At 45.2% G+C, this 16,066-nt stretch overlaps 1 protein-coding gene across 1 annotated transcript; it reads left to right on the top strand.

Moving 5' to 3' along the window:
• The first annotated feature begins 1,516 nt into the window (after window positions 1–1,516).
• Window positions 1,517–13,704, top strand: LOC135972138 (cytochrome P450 2J2-like). The gene is made up of 9 exons (XM_065553931.1): window positions 1,517–2,082; window positions 3,170–3,332; window positions 4,052–4,201; window positions 4,927–5,087; window positions 5,993–6,169; window positions 6,747–6,882; window positions 7,913–8,100; window positions 9,839–9,977; window positions 12,327–13,704. The coding sequence occupies exons 1-9, from the start codon at window positions 1,873–1,875 to the stop codon at window positions 12,500–12,502; spliced, it is 1,500 nt and encodes a 499-aa protein (XP_065410003.1). The 5' UTR covers window positions 1,517–1,872; the 3' UTR covers window positions 12,503–13,704.
• The last annotated feature ends 2,362 nt before the right edge of the window (window positions 13,705–16,066 follow it).

Genomic DNA, 16,066 nt, shown 5'->3' with positions numbered 1-16,066 from the left:
GAAGATCTGCGAGCTTCAAAAGGAAGATCTGGGATAAGGTTTTGGTCATAGGTCAACCACACAGAAGGGTCAGGAAAGGCTCGGTCCCCGCACACCCCTCCTTGGGCAGAGAGCATCGACCCGCCTTCAAGAGAACGGGATGGGTTATTCTACTGCCTAGGAGTACGTGGGCGGTTTCCCGGGGCCTCCCTGCTCTCCGAGCAAGGAGGGGCTCCTCAGCACTTCAAGGGAAACAGGGGTGGGATCACCTTACGGCCCACAATCACACAGCACACCTAATTCGGGAGGGATCTCTATTACGACAGTTCTCACCAGTCCACCAGTCTATTACTGGTGGGAGCCCTGCTGGCAGTTCTCACCAGTCCACCAGTTAACCTATTACTGGTGGGAGCCCTGCCAATCCCCTCGGCCGCTCCGGGATTCCCTGGATTCTGCCCCACCCAGGGTAGAGTCTAGGGATATCTTGGATTCCGTCCCACCCACGGTTGGGTCCACTTTCCCAGGGTCTCCTAGCAGCCGGTCAATCGTCCTCTGGGGGGACCAATCCCCGAAGGCCGAGCCACACGAAGCAGCTAACTAACACAAAACAAACAAAACCCAACACAGACAAGTTACAGAATGGACACACACAAAATGAATAGACGTCAGGCAAATGAGTCTAGCCTCAAAAGGTTTAGATCACAGCGCGCCCTTACCTGAACCCAGAGCCTATGGTCAGCTCCCCACCGAAGCCCAAACAGAGACAAGGGTCTCTTACCTGGCGCCTGGGATAGGTGTGGGAGCGGTCCACGGTCCTCTGGTCCGGTGGGACGTCGAGTGATCCCGGACGAGCCCCCAAATTGTCGTGGAAAAAATCACCCACACATTGATTTTAGTTCACAGACTCAGGGCCTGAGGCCAGTTTATTGCGATACACACCAATGCGTTGGGGTAAGAGTCCGAAAAATGCTACACCTAGCAGCAGCTCGCAGGCTGCTTAATTCCATCAAACCGCAAGCATAGTACAAATACGTCATTTATGCAAAAATAAGAGTAGGGGTCTGTCCCGGAAGCTTCTTCATTATTTATGAGAATTGGGTGCCTATTGGGTGAGGGGTTTCTCGGTGGTTTCCGTCATGGGTGGTACTTGGCACCAGAGGGAGTGTTTTTCTCATCAGGGTACATATTGTTTTTCTTGGGTTTTACGTTTAAGGGCGTAGGGGGTTATCACAGAACGCCCAAAGAAGATATATGATTGGCTAGTTTGGCAGTTAGCTAGAATCATGGGGGGCGGGAGGGTCACAGATCACCCAAAGGAGAAGCTGCATTTAGTCAGTTTGCATTTAGCTAAAGTTACCTATTGCTGTGTCACTTAGCCTAGTTCAGGCTTGTGGCCGGCAGGGCGGGCCTATATGACGAGTCTTCACCGATGTTCTGATTGATGCAAGGGAGGCCAGCCAGGCCTATTCTCCCACAAAACCTATAGTAAAAAGATCTTTTGCATTCCTGACTATCAGATTTGTAGAAAATCTGGATTTACTGGATATTTTTCATGACAGAGGATGCGGGAGGAGGGAATCTGTAATTCATTTTTTTAAAAGAACCAGGAGAAAATGAGAAATTATAACTAAGAAGGAAAAATCTGACAAATCTTTGCCGATGAGCTGAAGGAACCAGGAGAGGGGGCCCTAGCAGGGTTTCCGGGTTAGGACTCTGGCATCGAAAGCTCTTGTGTACCTGTTTGAGGGTGTGTTAATTTTGCTTGTAAACTTTGTCCTCCGCCAGCGTCAGCAGCAAGTGGATGGGCAGGGTTGTGCCTGCTGCTATCAGGTTTCCCTCTACCCCAGTCACTCCTCCCTCTTCCAGCTGTAGGGGTGCACCTGGCCGAGGAAGATGCTGCTCCAGGCTGTCCCTGGGTTAATGTGGCTCTGGCAGAACGTGCCCTTTCAGACATTGGCCGTGTTCTTAGGCCTGTTCCTGCTGATTGCTGATTGCACGAAAAGGAGACGGCCGAAGAATTTCCCTCCAGGACCTTTGCCCCTGCCCTTCCTGGGCCACATACTTCATCTGGATTTCAAACAGACCCATAGATCTATAGAGAAGGTAAGTGGGGAAGAGAAGCAAGTGCAAGAATAGGAGTTCTGTTTGCATGAGCTTTTTTCACCAGGGAGTGGTGGGTGAGAGAGACGCTGGGTGAGACCCTCAGCTGCGCCTGAAGAATGTATAGCACAGCTCATGATAGCACCACCTCTGCACTGCCATGAACTTGGATTTGTCCTGGTGCTGCTCTGGCCCCTGGCATAAATTACAGCCATCTCTACACTGCTCTGAGTTGTACCAGCTACTAACAGTCCCAGTGGGCCATTCCAGAAGTCTGCTGCCCGGGATCACCAGAGCACAGGAAAACCTCTGGTCAAACCCCTTTTCCCTCAGCCAGTGTCCAGGATATGGGGGTCCCATCTGTGGATTCCTTTCCAATGGAAATCCTCAGGAGGTAGGATCCTCCAGGTTTACCTCTGCTTTGTGCTGGGGTACAGTTTAAATTATATTTGACATATCAGCGAATTGAGGCCTGATTACATGTGGATGGCAGTGTCTGATGCAGTGCACAATGTACCATGGTTTGAAGGTAGCGAGTGGGGAGTTGTGAGTGTGACAGGGGGCTTGCAATGTATGCAGGGGCTTGGGCAGTGCAGGAGCAGGCCCACAAGGACTTACCAGGTACGAACAGGCTCATAAAAAGTTACCAAGAATAGAAGGACTGAGACGTGGAAGGGGCTGTGTAGGGTTTCAGGTTGATGCTCCTCAGGATTGGAAAGAGCTCACAAGGAAGTAGGTTGGGTGGGGGCTTGCAAGAGTTATGGCGATCAATTAAGCCCTGAGCATGTGGGCAAGATTCACCAGCCAGCACCCAGGAAAGAATTCTCTGTAGTAACTCAGATCCCACCCCATCTAACATCCCATCACAGATCATTGTGCATATTTTCCTGCTAATAATCAAAGATCAATTAATTGTCAAAATTAGCCTATCCCATCATAGCATCCCCTCTATAAACTTATCAAGCTTAGTCTTGAAGCCAGATATGTCTTTTGCCCCCACTACTCCCCTTGAAAGGCTGTTCCAGAACTTCACTCCTCTAATGGTTAGAAATTAAATATGAACTAAACCACGTGCTCTTTTTTTTTCCAGCTTGTTGGAAAATATGGCAACATTTTCAGCATGCAGATTGGTAGCCAGACAGCTGTGATTGTAAATGGATTCCAGCTGGTGAAGGAAGTGCTCGTCCATCAGGGTGAATACTTTCTTGATCGCCCACAAATTCCTCTTATCTATGAAATCTTTGGTACATTTGGTGAGTTTCTTTTCTTATCTTTTTCTTCAAGTATTTCAGGTGTAACATTTTTAATAATAAAGGCACCAATCCTGCCAACACTTACAAATGGGCTTCACTTTATGCACGTGAACTGTCTCATTGATGTGTGCTCTGGGGTAGTAACTTCTAGTAAAATCAATGGGAGTTTAGCACCTAAATACCCTTGAGGGTCTGGGCCTTAGTAACTTCCTCAATTCTGCAACTACTTACACATGTGCTCATGTCTCATTGACTTCTCATGTTCACATCCCAACTGCTATATCCCAGGTGACAGCAGCAGCAGATTCACATGGCTACCATGTAGCTGTGATGGCATGTAGAATGGACTTCCATCCTGGATGGTCCCTTGCAAGTTTTCCTTCAGCAAGAATCAGAATGGGAGGATTTATGCTTCTGAAATCCCTCAAAATTGCATCTTCCAACCTCATTTCTGGTCGGTAGTGCGGCCTACTTCCTTCAATCTCAGCTCTATACACCTTCTGTAAAAGTGTACCTTCTGCATGTTGGACATGACCCTACCATTGCTAGAGCCCAGGCACTCTGATATGATAGTGATGAGCATGACAAACAGAACAGAAGAAAATATCCTGTGGAAAGATAGCAAGGCCTCACTTAAACTTGAAGAAGGAAAGGAATGTTAAAGTTTTCTAATCTTCTAATGACCATTACAGTATACCAGGTGTCATTTTTCACCCCAGGATTAATCTCCTCTAATGGGCATGTCTGGAAACAACAAAGAAGATTTGCTTTATCAACTCTAAGAAACTTTGGCCTGGGGAAGAGGAGCTTAGAAAAACGAATACAGGATGAGAGCAGATACCTCACAGATGCAATTGAGGAAGAAAAAGGTGAGAACTAGAGAGAATAACACTTTAATTATTCTATCAAAAATTGTAGCTCTTCTTTGGAAATGAACATGAAATAACAGAGATGTACCTGAAACATGATGTTTGAATCCAGATCTTTCCTAACGCTTAGTTCAGATGAGGGATTTGGCTTAGCCCATTAGACATATATGACCCTTGGTGCCATGGTCCAGATCTGGTTACGGATCCAAAAGTTTGGTGGTGTTTGAGATTCATGTTTTTATATAGGTCAGTAATGGCACTAAATGCTGAGTTGTCAGCCTCCATGTAGCCACGCAAATTTACAAAACAGTCCCACAAAAGTGTTCATTGCCAAGACTAATGGCCATGGAGAGAAAGTAGTTCATAATCACATATAAGTAAAACCCGCCTTCACTATAACAAAGGCAGAGACCTGTGTGAAAACATACAAATGTCTCTTTACATAGCAAAAACTGACTTGAACTGGTAGATTTGATATGCTGCATGCATCAAAATGCAGCTCATCCCATCTATGTGTTTAACAGTTTTTCAATATTCAGATAGGTGACAATGCAGCAAATGTTGCTCAAGGGATATATATGAGTGTGTGCGGGAGTGTGTGATATATGCATATGTTCAGGTTTTATTAATGGATTTCATACATATCATATAGTTTATGTCTGTCAACAACTTCCTTCCCCTTTTCTGAGAAACGAGAACACGGATTTCTCCCATTTTCTCTTTAGGGCAACCTTTTGACCCTCACTTTAAAATTAATAATGCTGTTTCCAACATAATCTGTTCCGTCACATTTGGGGACCGGTTTGAATATCATGATAGTCACTTCCAGAAGTTACTGTGGTTGATTGATGAGACTTTGTACCTCCAGGGAACTATTTGGAACCAGGTACAGCTTGTCTGATTTTGATTGTAAACATATGAAAACAATGGGAAACCCCCAGCAGTTTCACTGGAAGCGGGGCTGAGTGTGACAGTGTTGTCCCAGATTCACTTCTACCATAACCTGATTGCGGCATCCATGCTTTCATTTTCCCCAACAAATCTCTCTCCACCTCAGTTCCCCCTCCGGCTAGTCTCTTTCACCTGGCCCCCCTGAAGGTATCGTGCTAGATCCTCAAACCTGACTTCTCTAGACCAGCGCCGCCACCCCACAGGCACTTAACGTGATCTCTAATGGGGCTGACAACCCAGTGGGCTGTTTCAGTGGGCATCAGGGAGGTGTGCGTAGGAGAGGGGAAGAAGAAAAGGTGCCAAATCCTCGCTGCTCCCAAGAAACTCCCTTCCTTGCTAACACACTGTGCATTGGACTCAGGGGAGGGTTGGCTCAAGGATCTGTGTGGCAGGGGTAGATTCGCTGGATACTCTTGCAGCAGTGAGGATGGCAGGGTGTCATTACGCAACAGGCCTGGTGGGAGGTGACCCCCGGAGGCAAGGCCAACCTCCCATCAAGGTCAAGGGCTTGTCCAGCTGGCAGCGTCTTCAGGTGGCCCCATTTGCAGGGACAAATCTCTGTGTTTCGTAATGGTGATGGCTCACTGACACAGGCCCTGAAAACAGGGGCAATCATGGTTTCCAGGGACACAACATGTTACCCAAAGTTTCTAGGCTCCTCAGGTCAGGGCTGACTGTTATGTATATGTAAAGTGCCTACCATACTGGGGTCCTGATCTTACTTGAGATTAATGTGGTTTAATAAATGCAGTGTCTTCAGCTGAATGCATGTGGGTGTATTAAACCGTCAGATGCCTTTTTCTAAAACTAGGCTACTGTGTTCTGTTTGTATGTCAAAAGCTGTATGACTCCTTCCCGACCATAATGAAGTGGATACCTGGACCCCATCACACCATTTTTAAAAACTGGGAAAATATGAAGTGTTTTGTGAGGGAAATGATTGCAAAGCACAGAGAGGACTGGAATCCATCTGAACCCAGAGACTTCATTGACTGTTATCTGAAGGAAATAGCAAAGGTAAGAGAGCAAAGAACAAAGTGAACAGGAACAAACCACTTCTGTGTTTTAAAAATTAGAAGTAGAATGACAGTAACAGGGCTCACCAGTTGAGTTCTCTGAGCATCTGACCCTCCATTAGTTATCAGTTAGAAACCCCAGGTAGGATGGAACTGATTCAGCAAAGCCTTTAAGCACATGTTTTCCTTTAATCAGCGAGAGCAGGTTCGCTGAAGTCAGTGGGACTACTCGGATGCTTGAGTGCTTTGCTGAATTGGGCCCTAAAAATGTAAGGTTACCTGTGCTTTAGGGGCCAGACCCAAAGCCAGATGAAGTGCATGGAAGTCTTTCATTGACTTCAGCAGGCCCTCTGCTCAGACCTAAAATCAGCTCCAACTTTTCACTCTCAAGAATGATGCTAAAAGCACAGTCTTTCTATCTAATGTGCTGTCCTGGCGCCCTCAACTCTCACCAAAGGCAATGGAAATTCAGGGCACCCAGCACCTTGCACAATTGAGCCTGGAATGATGTTTCCATGGCTTTGTATAATAGTAATAAATATTGTTGTAGTCCCACCCACATATATCTTTGTTCTAAGGCCGATGCCGACCCTAGTTTCCATGAAGAAAATCTTATATTTTCCACACTGGATCTTTTTTTTGCTGGAACTGAGACAACGTCTACAACCATCCGCTGGGCTCTGCTGTACATGGCCCTATATCCTGACGTTCAAGGTAAATGGTAATGGTTTATATTTCTAATCTCTTAATAGCTCTTCAATTTCTACCCTTAACCCGTGCCACATCGGGGACTTTTCACAGAACTCAGAATGTTGATTTATGAAATCTCTGTGCAAATGTGCTTTCTTCCCACAGTAATCATTTTTCCCCATTCAGAAACCCTTTCTTTTATTGGAATTGTTTCTTTTTTCTGCCCTCAGTTACACCTCCAGCAACTACTGCAAGGGCATGGAGTGCAATCCACAGCTGCAATACCCTTGATTAAAGAGGAAGCTGCCCTTGGGGCTAATTAACAGGACTGGGACTCAGCATACCCAAGTGCTAGTCCAGGCTCTACCTCAGACTTTCTGTGTGACATTGGGAAAATCATTTAATCCTGTAAATGTGACTTATAGATTTCTAAAAGGTGTTCCTCGGTCAGTGTCCTCTTCAGCCTTGAGATTTAACACACAGAGGCTCCAAGGGGGACCTATATTGAAAATAATAGCAGATATAATCTGCTTCATTTAATGCAAAATAGGTGCGATCCTTGGACTCTTTGCAAGCTGCTGGATTAACCCTGTGCCCCAAAAATTTGAGTCTTACCTCACAGAGAAAACCAGCAGATAAATATTTTCATGCTCCGATATCTCTTGGGTCAGACCAGTAATTGATTTGCTATTTTGAACAGGGACAAAATACGTATTGATAATGCCTTTACATTTGATTTTGAGAAGTGCAGTAAACGCCTCTTGCCTTCCATATTGGTATTAAAGGAGGTCTTCCTATTATGCCTAAATTACACTTTAAAATTCCTCTCACCTCCTTACCACTGCATTTGTCTCAGGCTAACCAGCAGTAGTTTTCTTATGTATTTGTATGTTCAGATCTCTACATTACTCACTGATGCTGTTTCCAATGCTTGAATCGAGCTTTATTAGGTATAGGCTTAAAATCAATGAACTCTAAACCCTGCACAATTTAAGCTTGTTGTTTCAATAACGTATTATTCTTGGAACAATAATGAACTCTGCTCTTTTCACAGAGAGAGTGCAAGCGGAGATTGATGCAGTGATTGGCCAGTCTCGCCAGCCAGCCATGGACGACAGGAACAACATGCCATACACCAATGCAGTTATTCATGAAGTGCAAAGGATAAGCAACATCGTGCCTTTAAGTGTGCCCAGAATGGCAACTAGTGACACAACACTGGCCGGATTCTATGTGCCAAAAGTAAGCTGGACAGAAATGTAGTTTTCACTTCTTATCTTAGTTTAAGAAATTAATAGAGATGAGCCCAAACCAAAGGCCCAGATAGAAACACCTTCACACCCCGGAGGACCCAGTTCTGAATCGGAACCCATTTGGGGAATCAACCCAGATCCAGAGCTGCATTTTACAGGTGGCCCCTATTTCTATACTGGGCTAAAATTCCTTAACCAAAACCTTGGATGCTCACATTCTCAAGCTTTGAGGAAGTTGAAATCTAGATCAGACTTTTGCAGTCTGTCTTCATAAAACGAGATGTAAGTTATTTATTTTAATTGCATGAAACCATAGTAAAAGGACTAAGAAGTAGGTCCAGCACAAGTTCACCTCTGTGGCTATTGATTCATGAAAGATCAGCCAGGTTCTTGGACGCAGAGACTTAAAGGTATTCAGGCACCTAAGTCTATCGGAAATCAATGGGAGTTATGTGCCTAAATACTTTTCAGGGTCTGGGCCTTTGGTGTCTGCAGATGGGAGCGGCTGCTTCTTTTGACGGGTGGGGCGTATCTCATCTTCAGCAGCTCCAGAATTCTGAACTGCTTTCGTCTCAAGCTGCAGCATTTCTGACTCCACCTAACCGTGCTGCTGAGCCACAATTTCTCCCCATGGAAGGGAGCAGGCTGGAATTCCTACCCCAGCGTTCCCGGACTATGTTCAGCGGAAGCTCTCCTCAGGTCCTAACACATGGGCGCATTCTTCTTCTCCAGCCTGTGGACTGATCCTCAGTGAAATGGGGACAAACCCAGGCTCAAGGGCAATGAGCTCATTCTGGAGCTCAGGCAGGCAGAGGACCATTCTACCAGCAAGTGTGTTGCAGGACACCATTGCCTGTGGCAACCTTCCATTCTGCTGACAGTAACCCTTCATTAATATAACTTACGGGAAATGTCTGTACACAGTACCAGGGGGAGAGTGCATTATATCTGCAGATAGCAATTAGGAGTGCAAAAAAGAACTTTAGCTCACACGAGTGTTAGTTTGCAGGAGCACTTGCTGGATTTGCCTAGAGGTATATACTATACACATATACATCATTTGAGGCCAACAACCACCACATCCCTGAAAATTTGGCCCTTAAAAAAGAAAGGTGGGTGGATGGGTTGTGCTCCTTTCTGATGCTTTATGCTGTATAAAGAATGCCTGAGAGTTTCTATTTTTTTGCTTGTTTTTTTTATTAGAAATTCAACCTTGCCTACCCTGTTTTTCCTAGGAGATGCAGGAGAACTAGTAGGTGTATAACATCACACCTGTGAAGGAAATGAACCTGTTTAGTTGAGATGGGAAGTGATTTTTAGTCACACTGGTGTCCATTTTTGGTTTGTTTGTCTGTTGTGATATTAACACCTGTTTAACTCAAATTCTTAAAAACCGGTTGGAAGAAAAGCTCTCTTTCTTCAAAGATTAACACCCCGCACCTTCATCTATAGTCTGTGATGGCTCTCATTCTTCTCTCTCTGGGACCTCCAGAGACACTACCAGCAAAACCAGGGAAAGCCAGATTTGAAATTCTAGATAAATTTAAGGTAAAGAACTGGCTGGAAAATTGTCCTTTTTGAAAAAAAAACCATCCTTTTGTGCCTTCTTTGTACATCATAAAAGATTAAAATGAAAGGCATGACCCCTTCTTTTTTGCCTCTTTGCGAGTCACAATTTAAAAATGGAATCAGGGAAGGTTTAAATTCCTTTCTTTCTCTTTCTTTAGGGCACCGTTTTGATTCCCAATTTGACATCAGTGCTGTTTGACAAGAATGAGTGGGAAACCCCTGATACTTTTAATCCTAAGCATTTCCTGGAGGATGGTCAGTTCAAGAAGAGAGAAAGTTTCCTGCCCTTCTCTGCAGGTAAGATGTGTCTGACTCTGTCCATTCGCACTATAGCACCAAGTCTTGGCCTCTCTCCTTTTTCTGTTTAGAAAAACCCCACCGCATTTATTAGTGACAGAGGCACAATGAAAAATGGAAAGCTCAGAAATGAAATTCATGGCCAGAATTTGTGTCCCTGGGCTGGAGTTCCAGCTTGTGCAGTTTTTTCATAGGTAGAGGGCATGTCATTCTTGAGCAAGTGCTCTCTCCTAGAACAAGGCTCGACACAACAACAGGAAAGAGTGGCCTCAGTTCTGCTACCCTTATGGGTATGTGTACACTGGAGATGAAGGTGTAATTTCTTGGTGGGGGTGATAAGCCCATTCTAGCTCGGAGCGAGCTAGTGCGCTAAAAATAGAGGTGTAGCCATGGTGGGGCGTGCAGCTGGATGGACTAGCCATCCCGTGTACACCCCCTTCCGAGACCTTCAGAATATACTTGGGTGGCTAGCCGCTCATGCCACCACGGATACATTTCTAGTGTTAGTGCGCAGCTCCAGTGTAGACATGCCCTAAGGTGGGCACAAAGAGAAAGTAGCCTGCCTCACTTGTTGGGAATGTAGGAGTGAGGACAGAAGGAATAGCGCGCCTCACCTTTTACTGCTTCTTTTCACTTGTAGGGAGAGTCAGCAAGGGGAATAAATATGGTAAAGATGATAAAAGTGTGGGAGATCCCTGAAGCAACCTCATAAAAACCAATCAACCTCTAGAACATTTTACCATAGAATGTGGTGGATTCTCCATCACTTGGACTCAATAAGGGCTGATCCCACACAATTTAAATCAATAAGAGCTTTAGCATTAAGTTCCAGAAACAAAAATGCGTGTGAATCAAGGATTCACAGATTTGCACAAACCTTGTTTATATACAGGTCTATCAGGGCTTTCTTGCAAAGGAAAAGAACAAGCAATATTGGTACCCGCTGTGTGTGGCTAAGGAAAGTATGTAATACCTTTTTCTTTTAAAGTGGTTTATCTAGAAACTAAGGGTATGTCTATACTACCCACTAGATTGGCGGGCAGCGATCGATCCAGCGGAAGTCCATTTATCGCGTCTAGTCTAGACACAATAAATCGACCCGCGAGTGCTCTCCCATCGACTCCTGTACTCCACCTGCGTGAGAGGTGCAGGCGGAGTTGACGGGGGAGCGGCAGCAATTGACTCACCGCACTGAAGACACTACAGTGAGTAGATCTAAGTACGTCGACTTCAGCTATGTTAGTGACGTAGCTGAAGTTGTGTAACTTAGATTGATTCCCTTCTCCCCTCCCCCCGCCGCCCCAGTGTAGACCAGGCCTAAGATTCAGGGACACACAGCTCCCTTCTTTAGTAATAATGCTGACTAGACCTGCGTGTGTTCAGCAGGCCATGTGTTATGTCATTGAGAAGCTAGGCCAGGGAAAGATTACACCCAGGGGCGGCTCTATGTTTTTCGCCGCACCAAGCATGGCAGTCAGGCGGCTTTCGGCGGCGCACCTGCGGGCAGTCAGCTGGTCACGCCGATTCGGTGGCATGCCTGCGGGAGGTCCGCCGGTGCCGCGCCTTCAGCGCCCCACTGCCAAATTGCCGCCGAATCCGCGGGACCAGAGGACCTCTCGCAGGCATGCCACCGAAGGCAGCCTGACCGCCGCCCTCACAGCGACCGGCAGGCCGTCCCCCCACGGATTGCCGCCCCAGGCACGCGCTTGCTGCGCTGGTGCCTGGAGCTGCCCCTGATTACACCTCACCTATGTAATTTTATTTTAACTTTTTAATCAAGAAATAATACAGCTACGTGTAGCTGAGAATGTTAGGGAAGTAAGACATCAGCTAGACACAGAAATTGTAGTGCTTTAACTATATTAGTATACATGCCTCCTAGATTTCTGTCAGTTAGGTGTGTGATATTTTTTAACCAATATAAATTAAAACACCACAGCCTTTCTAGCGTGGATGCAGTTATGGGAAGGGGAATAAGCTATACTGAGATTGGGCACTAGTATAAAGACATTGTTATACTGGTATAAAAATGTGTGTAGATCAGGCTTTCAATAGCTATGCAGAGATGTGGCTGATCATCCGAGAGCTCTCAAACATGATTGTTTCTATTAGTAGAAGGAATTACCGAAGTACTGTTATAATTAATGTAAACCTTAGCATCCACTTCCATAAGGGAAGGAAAATTTAGTACTAAAAACAGGAAAAAGTGACTCAGAAGGGAGGAACTGATGACAAATCCTCACTGTTCTGAAATTCCTGCTGTGGAAAATTAATGTCTCTTTTGTCATGAGACCCAAACTGTTCTAACAAGACTCCTCTGGCTGATGTGCACAACTGTCTTCTTTTCAGGAAAGCGCGGTTGCCTTGGCGAGCAGTTGGCTAGAATAGAGCTGTTCCTGTTCTTCACTGCCCTCCTTCAGAAATTCACATTCCAAGCTCCGAAGGACGTGAAGCTAAGCCTTAAATTCAGAATGGGAATTACTCTCTGCCCACAGCCATACAAGATCTGTGCGCTGTCTCGCTAGGAAAAGCCAGGAAATTTTTGTCATTGCCCCATTTCTTAAATAATTACGCTTTGCTGTGCTTGTATATAGGGCTGCATCTGCAGTTCACTATGTCTCCAAATTTCCCTGCCTGCCTCCGTTCTCATAACCCAACAGGGGACCAATATCAGCAATTGGATGATTTGGGAACCTGATATTGGAAGGGGCTGTGGCTGTTATGATACATCCTACCATGAGGGCAGCTCTTCCTGGTGTCCCTGCCACACCAGTCTGTGTGCATGCACACTCAGGATGGCCGAGGAATTCCATTTCCCATATCACTCTGGTTGAAAAAAGGTAAGTATATTTCATGAATTCTTTCAAAAGGAACATTTTGTTTCATTTGCAGTTTTTCATGAAATATTTACTTTTTCAATGGAAACTTTTCAAAACAATTAAAAAAAAATATGACTGGTGTGAAAAAACCACGACCTTTTCTCTCACTTTTTAATGAGGGGTAGGGAGAATTTAAAGACAGGAGAGAAAGTGGGATTTTCCCTATCAACCCAAAATTTAAAAAATGAAATTTCTTTGAAAAATGAAAAATTTCAACTGAGATTGAAATATTTCTGCAGGATTTTTTTTTTTTAATCAAAAAGACTTTTTTACTGAAAAAACGTCAACCAGTTTTGGACGCATCCTGCTGCCTCTGAATCTTGCCAACCGCCATTGTTCTCTCACCCACTGTGATCTTTGATGAGAAATCTATCCACCTCTCCTGCCTGAAGTTTTTGTGGTGAGAGACCTCCTGAATCTTTTAAAAAGTTAATACTAATACATTTTTAAAACCTGCCCACATTGGGATTTGAATTCCTAACCTATATAACAGTACTAGTGCTCCACCCTGCTGCCATAAGTATTGCTGAGAAACCTCATGGCCTTTAGATGGTGGGCCAGGAAGGGAATTAGGGCAGAGTATTAACATATCGACTATTCCAGTTGGAACGGCCGGGTTGCTGATGGGGTTGGTTTAGTGCACATGTAGTTGAACGAAGGCGAGCTGGACGTTTCATAGGCAAATTTACTGTGGTTCTTAATTTTACTTTTGGTGTTTATTTTATGGTGTTCAGGTGCTTTAGAAATACTTCAGAGGGCAGATATTTTTTTGGCTGGCTAAGTGTAGCTAAAGAGCTGGATAGTATTTTCAAGTTAAAGTTAATAAAGAGCACTTGTTTATATTGTTATTTTCATAGCTAACTTTTTTATTGAGAGTTGTACTAACAAGATAAAAGAGCACCAAGCCCAGGTTCTGAGCACCCAGGACAAAATGCAATGCACACCTAACAGACCCTTGTAACTGATTCTCTGAGAGCCTTACGCTAACAGCAACATGAGTATAACCCCACCATCCCGAAAAATCCTACTAGAGTCCCAGTGCTGCCACTGTACACAACACGCCCTGAACACAAAAAGCACTGGCTCCTTCTTTTTCCCCGCTATCGCTTCTGTGTGGGAATGCTTGCGTGTGCCTGTGCCTATTTTCTCTCATAAGGTTGTTCGACTTTCTGAAATAGCATCAGACTTCTGTGAATGGTGGTTCATGAAGCCAGCCATTTTCACCAATTCCCCCCAACCCCCGCTCAACCATCTAAAAAACCCAAGGTCAGTGGAATGCCATTAGAGTTCAGGACATTTTTCTTCCCCAGTCAAGTTGCATCGTGCTTTTCCCATTTATTCTGCTCCAAAACCTCATCAGCCTAATCCTGAACCAGATGGGACGCTGGTGAGGAACAATAGTTTTCCCTAGTGCTGACTATGGCTAATTATTACTAAAATGTTTTAGAGAAACACCGTGTTCACATACACATGCATGTATGTGTATTTTTAGGTTATTTTGATCATGTGTCTTACCTTATCCTAACACATCACCGCAGTGCAGACTACAGGGGTGTGAATTGTAGAGCAATATGACATGAAAACACAAATGGCAGATTAAATCTTTTAATCACAAAGGCACTACAAATACCAGCCAGGTCGATTAAAAACCATCCAGATGGCAACCTTACCTATGATACATGCACACAATTTGTTTGAGGCCCAATGTAGCCCATAATGCAAAATCTGGTCTATTGCATTTCCTATTTCAAACACTGAACCAGCACATTACTATAACTTTTTCTTCTTGACATCACTCATAGGCAAAGTAAGACAGAGAATCAATTACAAGAAGAAGAAAAAGTTTTGAAATGTAACGGTCTGATCCTGTAAAGGCTTAAACGTGTGAGTTTACTCATGTGAATAGTCCCATTGCTGATCAGGCCCACAGTGTGTCTTTACACCAGGGAAATAAAATAGTCCTTAGCATTCTCATTAAATTTCATAGCAAAGAAGAATTGATTTAACATTTTCTTTTTTTAAAAAAAGCTGTTGATAACAGGAAAAAATCATTTTGAAAAAAATCCAAATTAAATTTAGACGATGCAACCCCCCTTCCTCGTAGGGGAGGATTCATTATTTAATAAAGCAACTGCTATAAAAAAACCACTTCCTGGCTATTAAAAGCAATATTTCTCTAAATCCTAGCCACTAGAACACTGCGGTAAGCCTTGGTCTCTTTTCCAGGCGAGACCAACTGCCCAAGCCTCCTTATCCAGGTGAGGCCAACTCCTCAACTTTCACACCAGTGGGGAGGATTTATAAGGGAGGTCATCGCACACACCCCTTCCGGCAAAGAGCACCAGCCCGTCTTTTAAAGGAACGAGCTAGGATACCCTATTGCCTCCGGTATGGCGGGCAATTTCCAGGGACTTCCCCTCTCTCCGAGCAAGGGGAGGGAGCCCACAACCCCAAAAGGAAGATCTGAGAGCTTCAAATGGAAGATCTGGGATAAGGTTTTGGTCATAGGTCAACCACACAGAAGGGTCAGGAAAGGCTCGGTCCCCGCACACCCCTCCTTGGGCAGAGAACATCGACCCGCCTTCAAGAGAACGGGATGGGTTACTCTACTGCCTAGGAGTACGTGGACGGTTTCCCGGGGCCTCCCTGCTCTCCGAGCAAGGAGGGGCTCCTCAGCACTTCAAGGAAAACAGGGGTGGGATCACCTTACGGCCCACAATCACACAGCACACCTAATTCGGGAGGGATCTCTATTACGACAGTTCTCACCAGTCCATCAGTCTATTACTGGTGGGAGCCCCGCCGGCAGTTCTCACCAGGCCACCAGTTAACCTATTACTGGTGGGAGCCCTGCCAATCCCCTCGGCCGCTCCGGGATTCCCTGGATTCTGCCCCACCCACTGTAGAGTCCAGGGATATCTTGGATTCCGCCCCACCCACGGTAGGGTCCACTTTCCCAGGGTCTCCTAGCAGCCGGTCAATCGTCCTCTGGGGGGACCAATCCCCGAAGGCCGAGCCACACGAAGCAGCTAACTAACACAAAACAAACAAAACCCAACACAGACAAGTTACAGAATGGACACACACAAAACGAATAGATGTCAGGCAAATGAGTCTAGCCTCAAAAGGTTTAGATCACAGCGCGCCCTTACCTGAACGCAGAGCCTATGGGCAGCTCCCCACCGAAGCCAAAACAGAGACAAGGGTCTC

This window comes from Chrysemys picta, chromosome 8 (genome assembly GCF_011386835.1).
Source record: "Chrysemys picta bellii isolate R12L10 chromosome 8, ASM1138683v2, whole genome shotgun sequence".
NCBI lineage: Eukaryota > Metazoa > Chordata > Testudines > Emydidae > Chrysemys > Chrysemys picta.
The sequence above is the reverse complement of the archived record's forward strand: the minus strand, read 5'-3'. Positions and strand labels throughout refer to the sequence as shown.

Excerpts from the sequence above, each read along its gene's own strand:
- LOC135972138 (XM_065553931.1), top strand. The coding sequence starts at position 1,873 with ATGCTGCTCCAGGCTGTCCCTGGGTTAATGTGGCTCTGGCAGAACGTG. Across the intron at positions 4,202-4,926 it reads TGCAATTGAGGAAGAAAAAG|GGCAACCTTTTGACCCTCAC; the intron begins GTGAGAACTAGA and ends TTTTCTCTTTAG. Across the intron at positions 5,088-5,992 it reads AGGGAACTATTTGGAACCAG|CTGTATGACTCCTTCCCGAC; the intron begins GTACAGCTTGTC and ends GTATGTCAAAAG.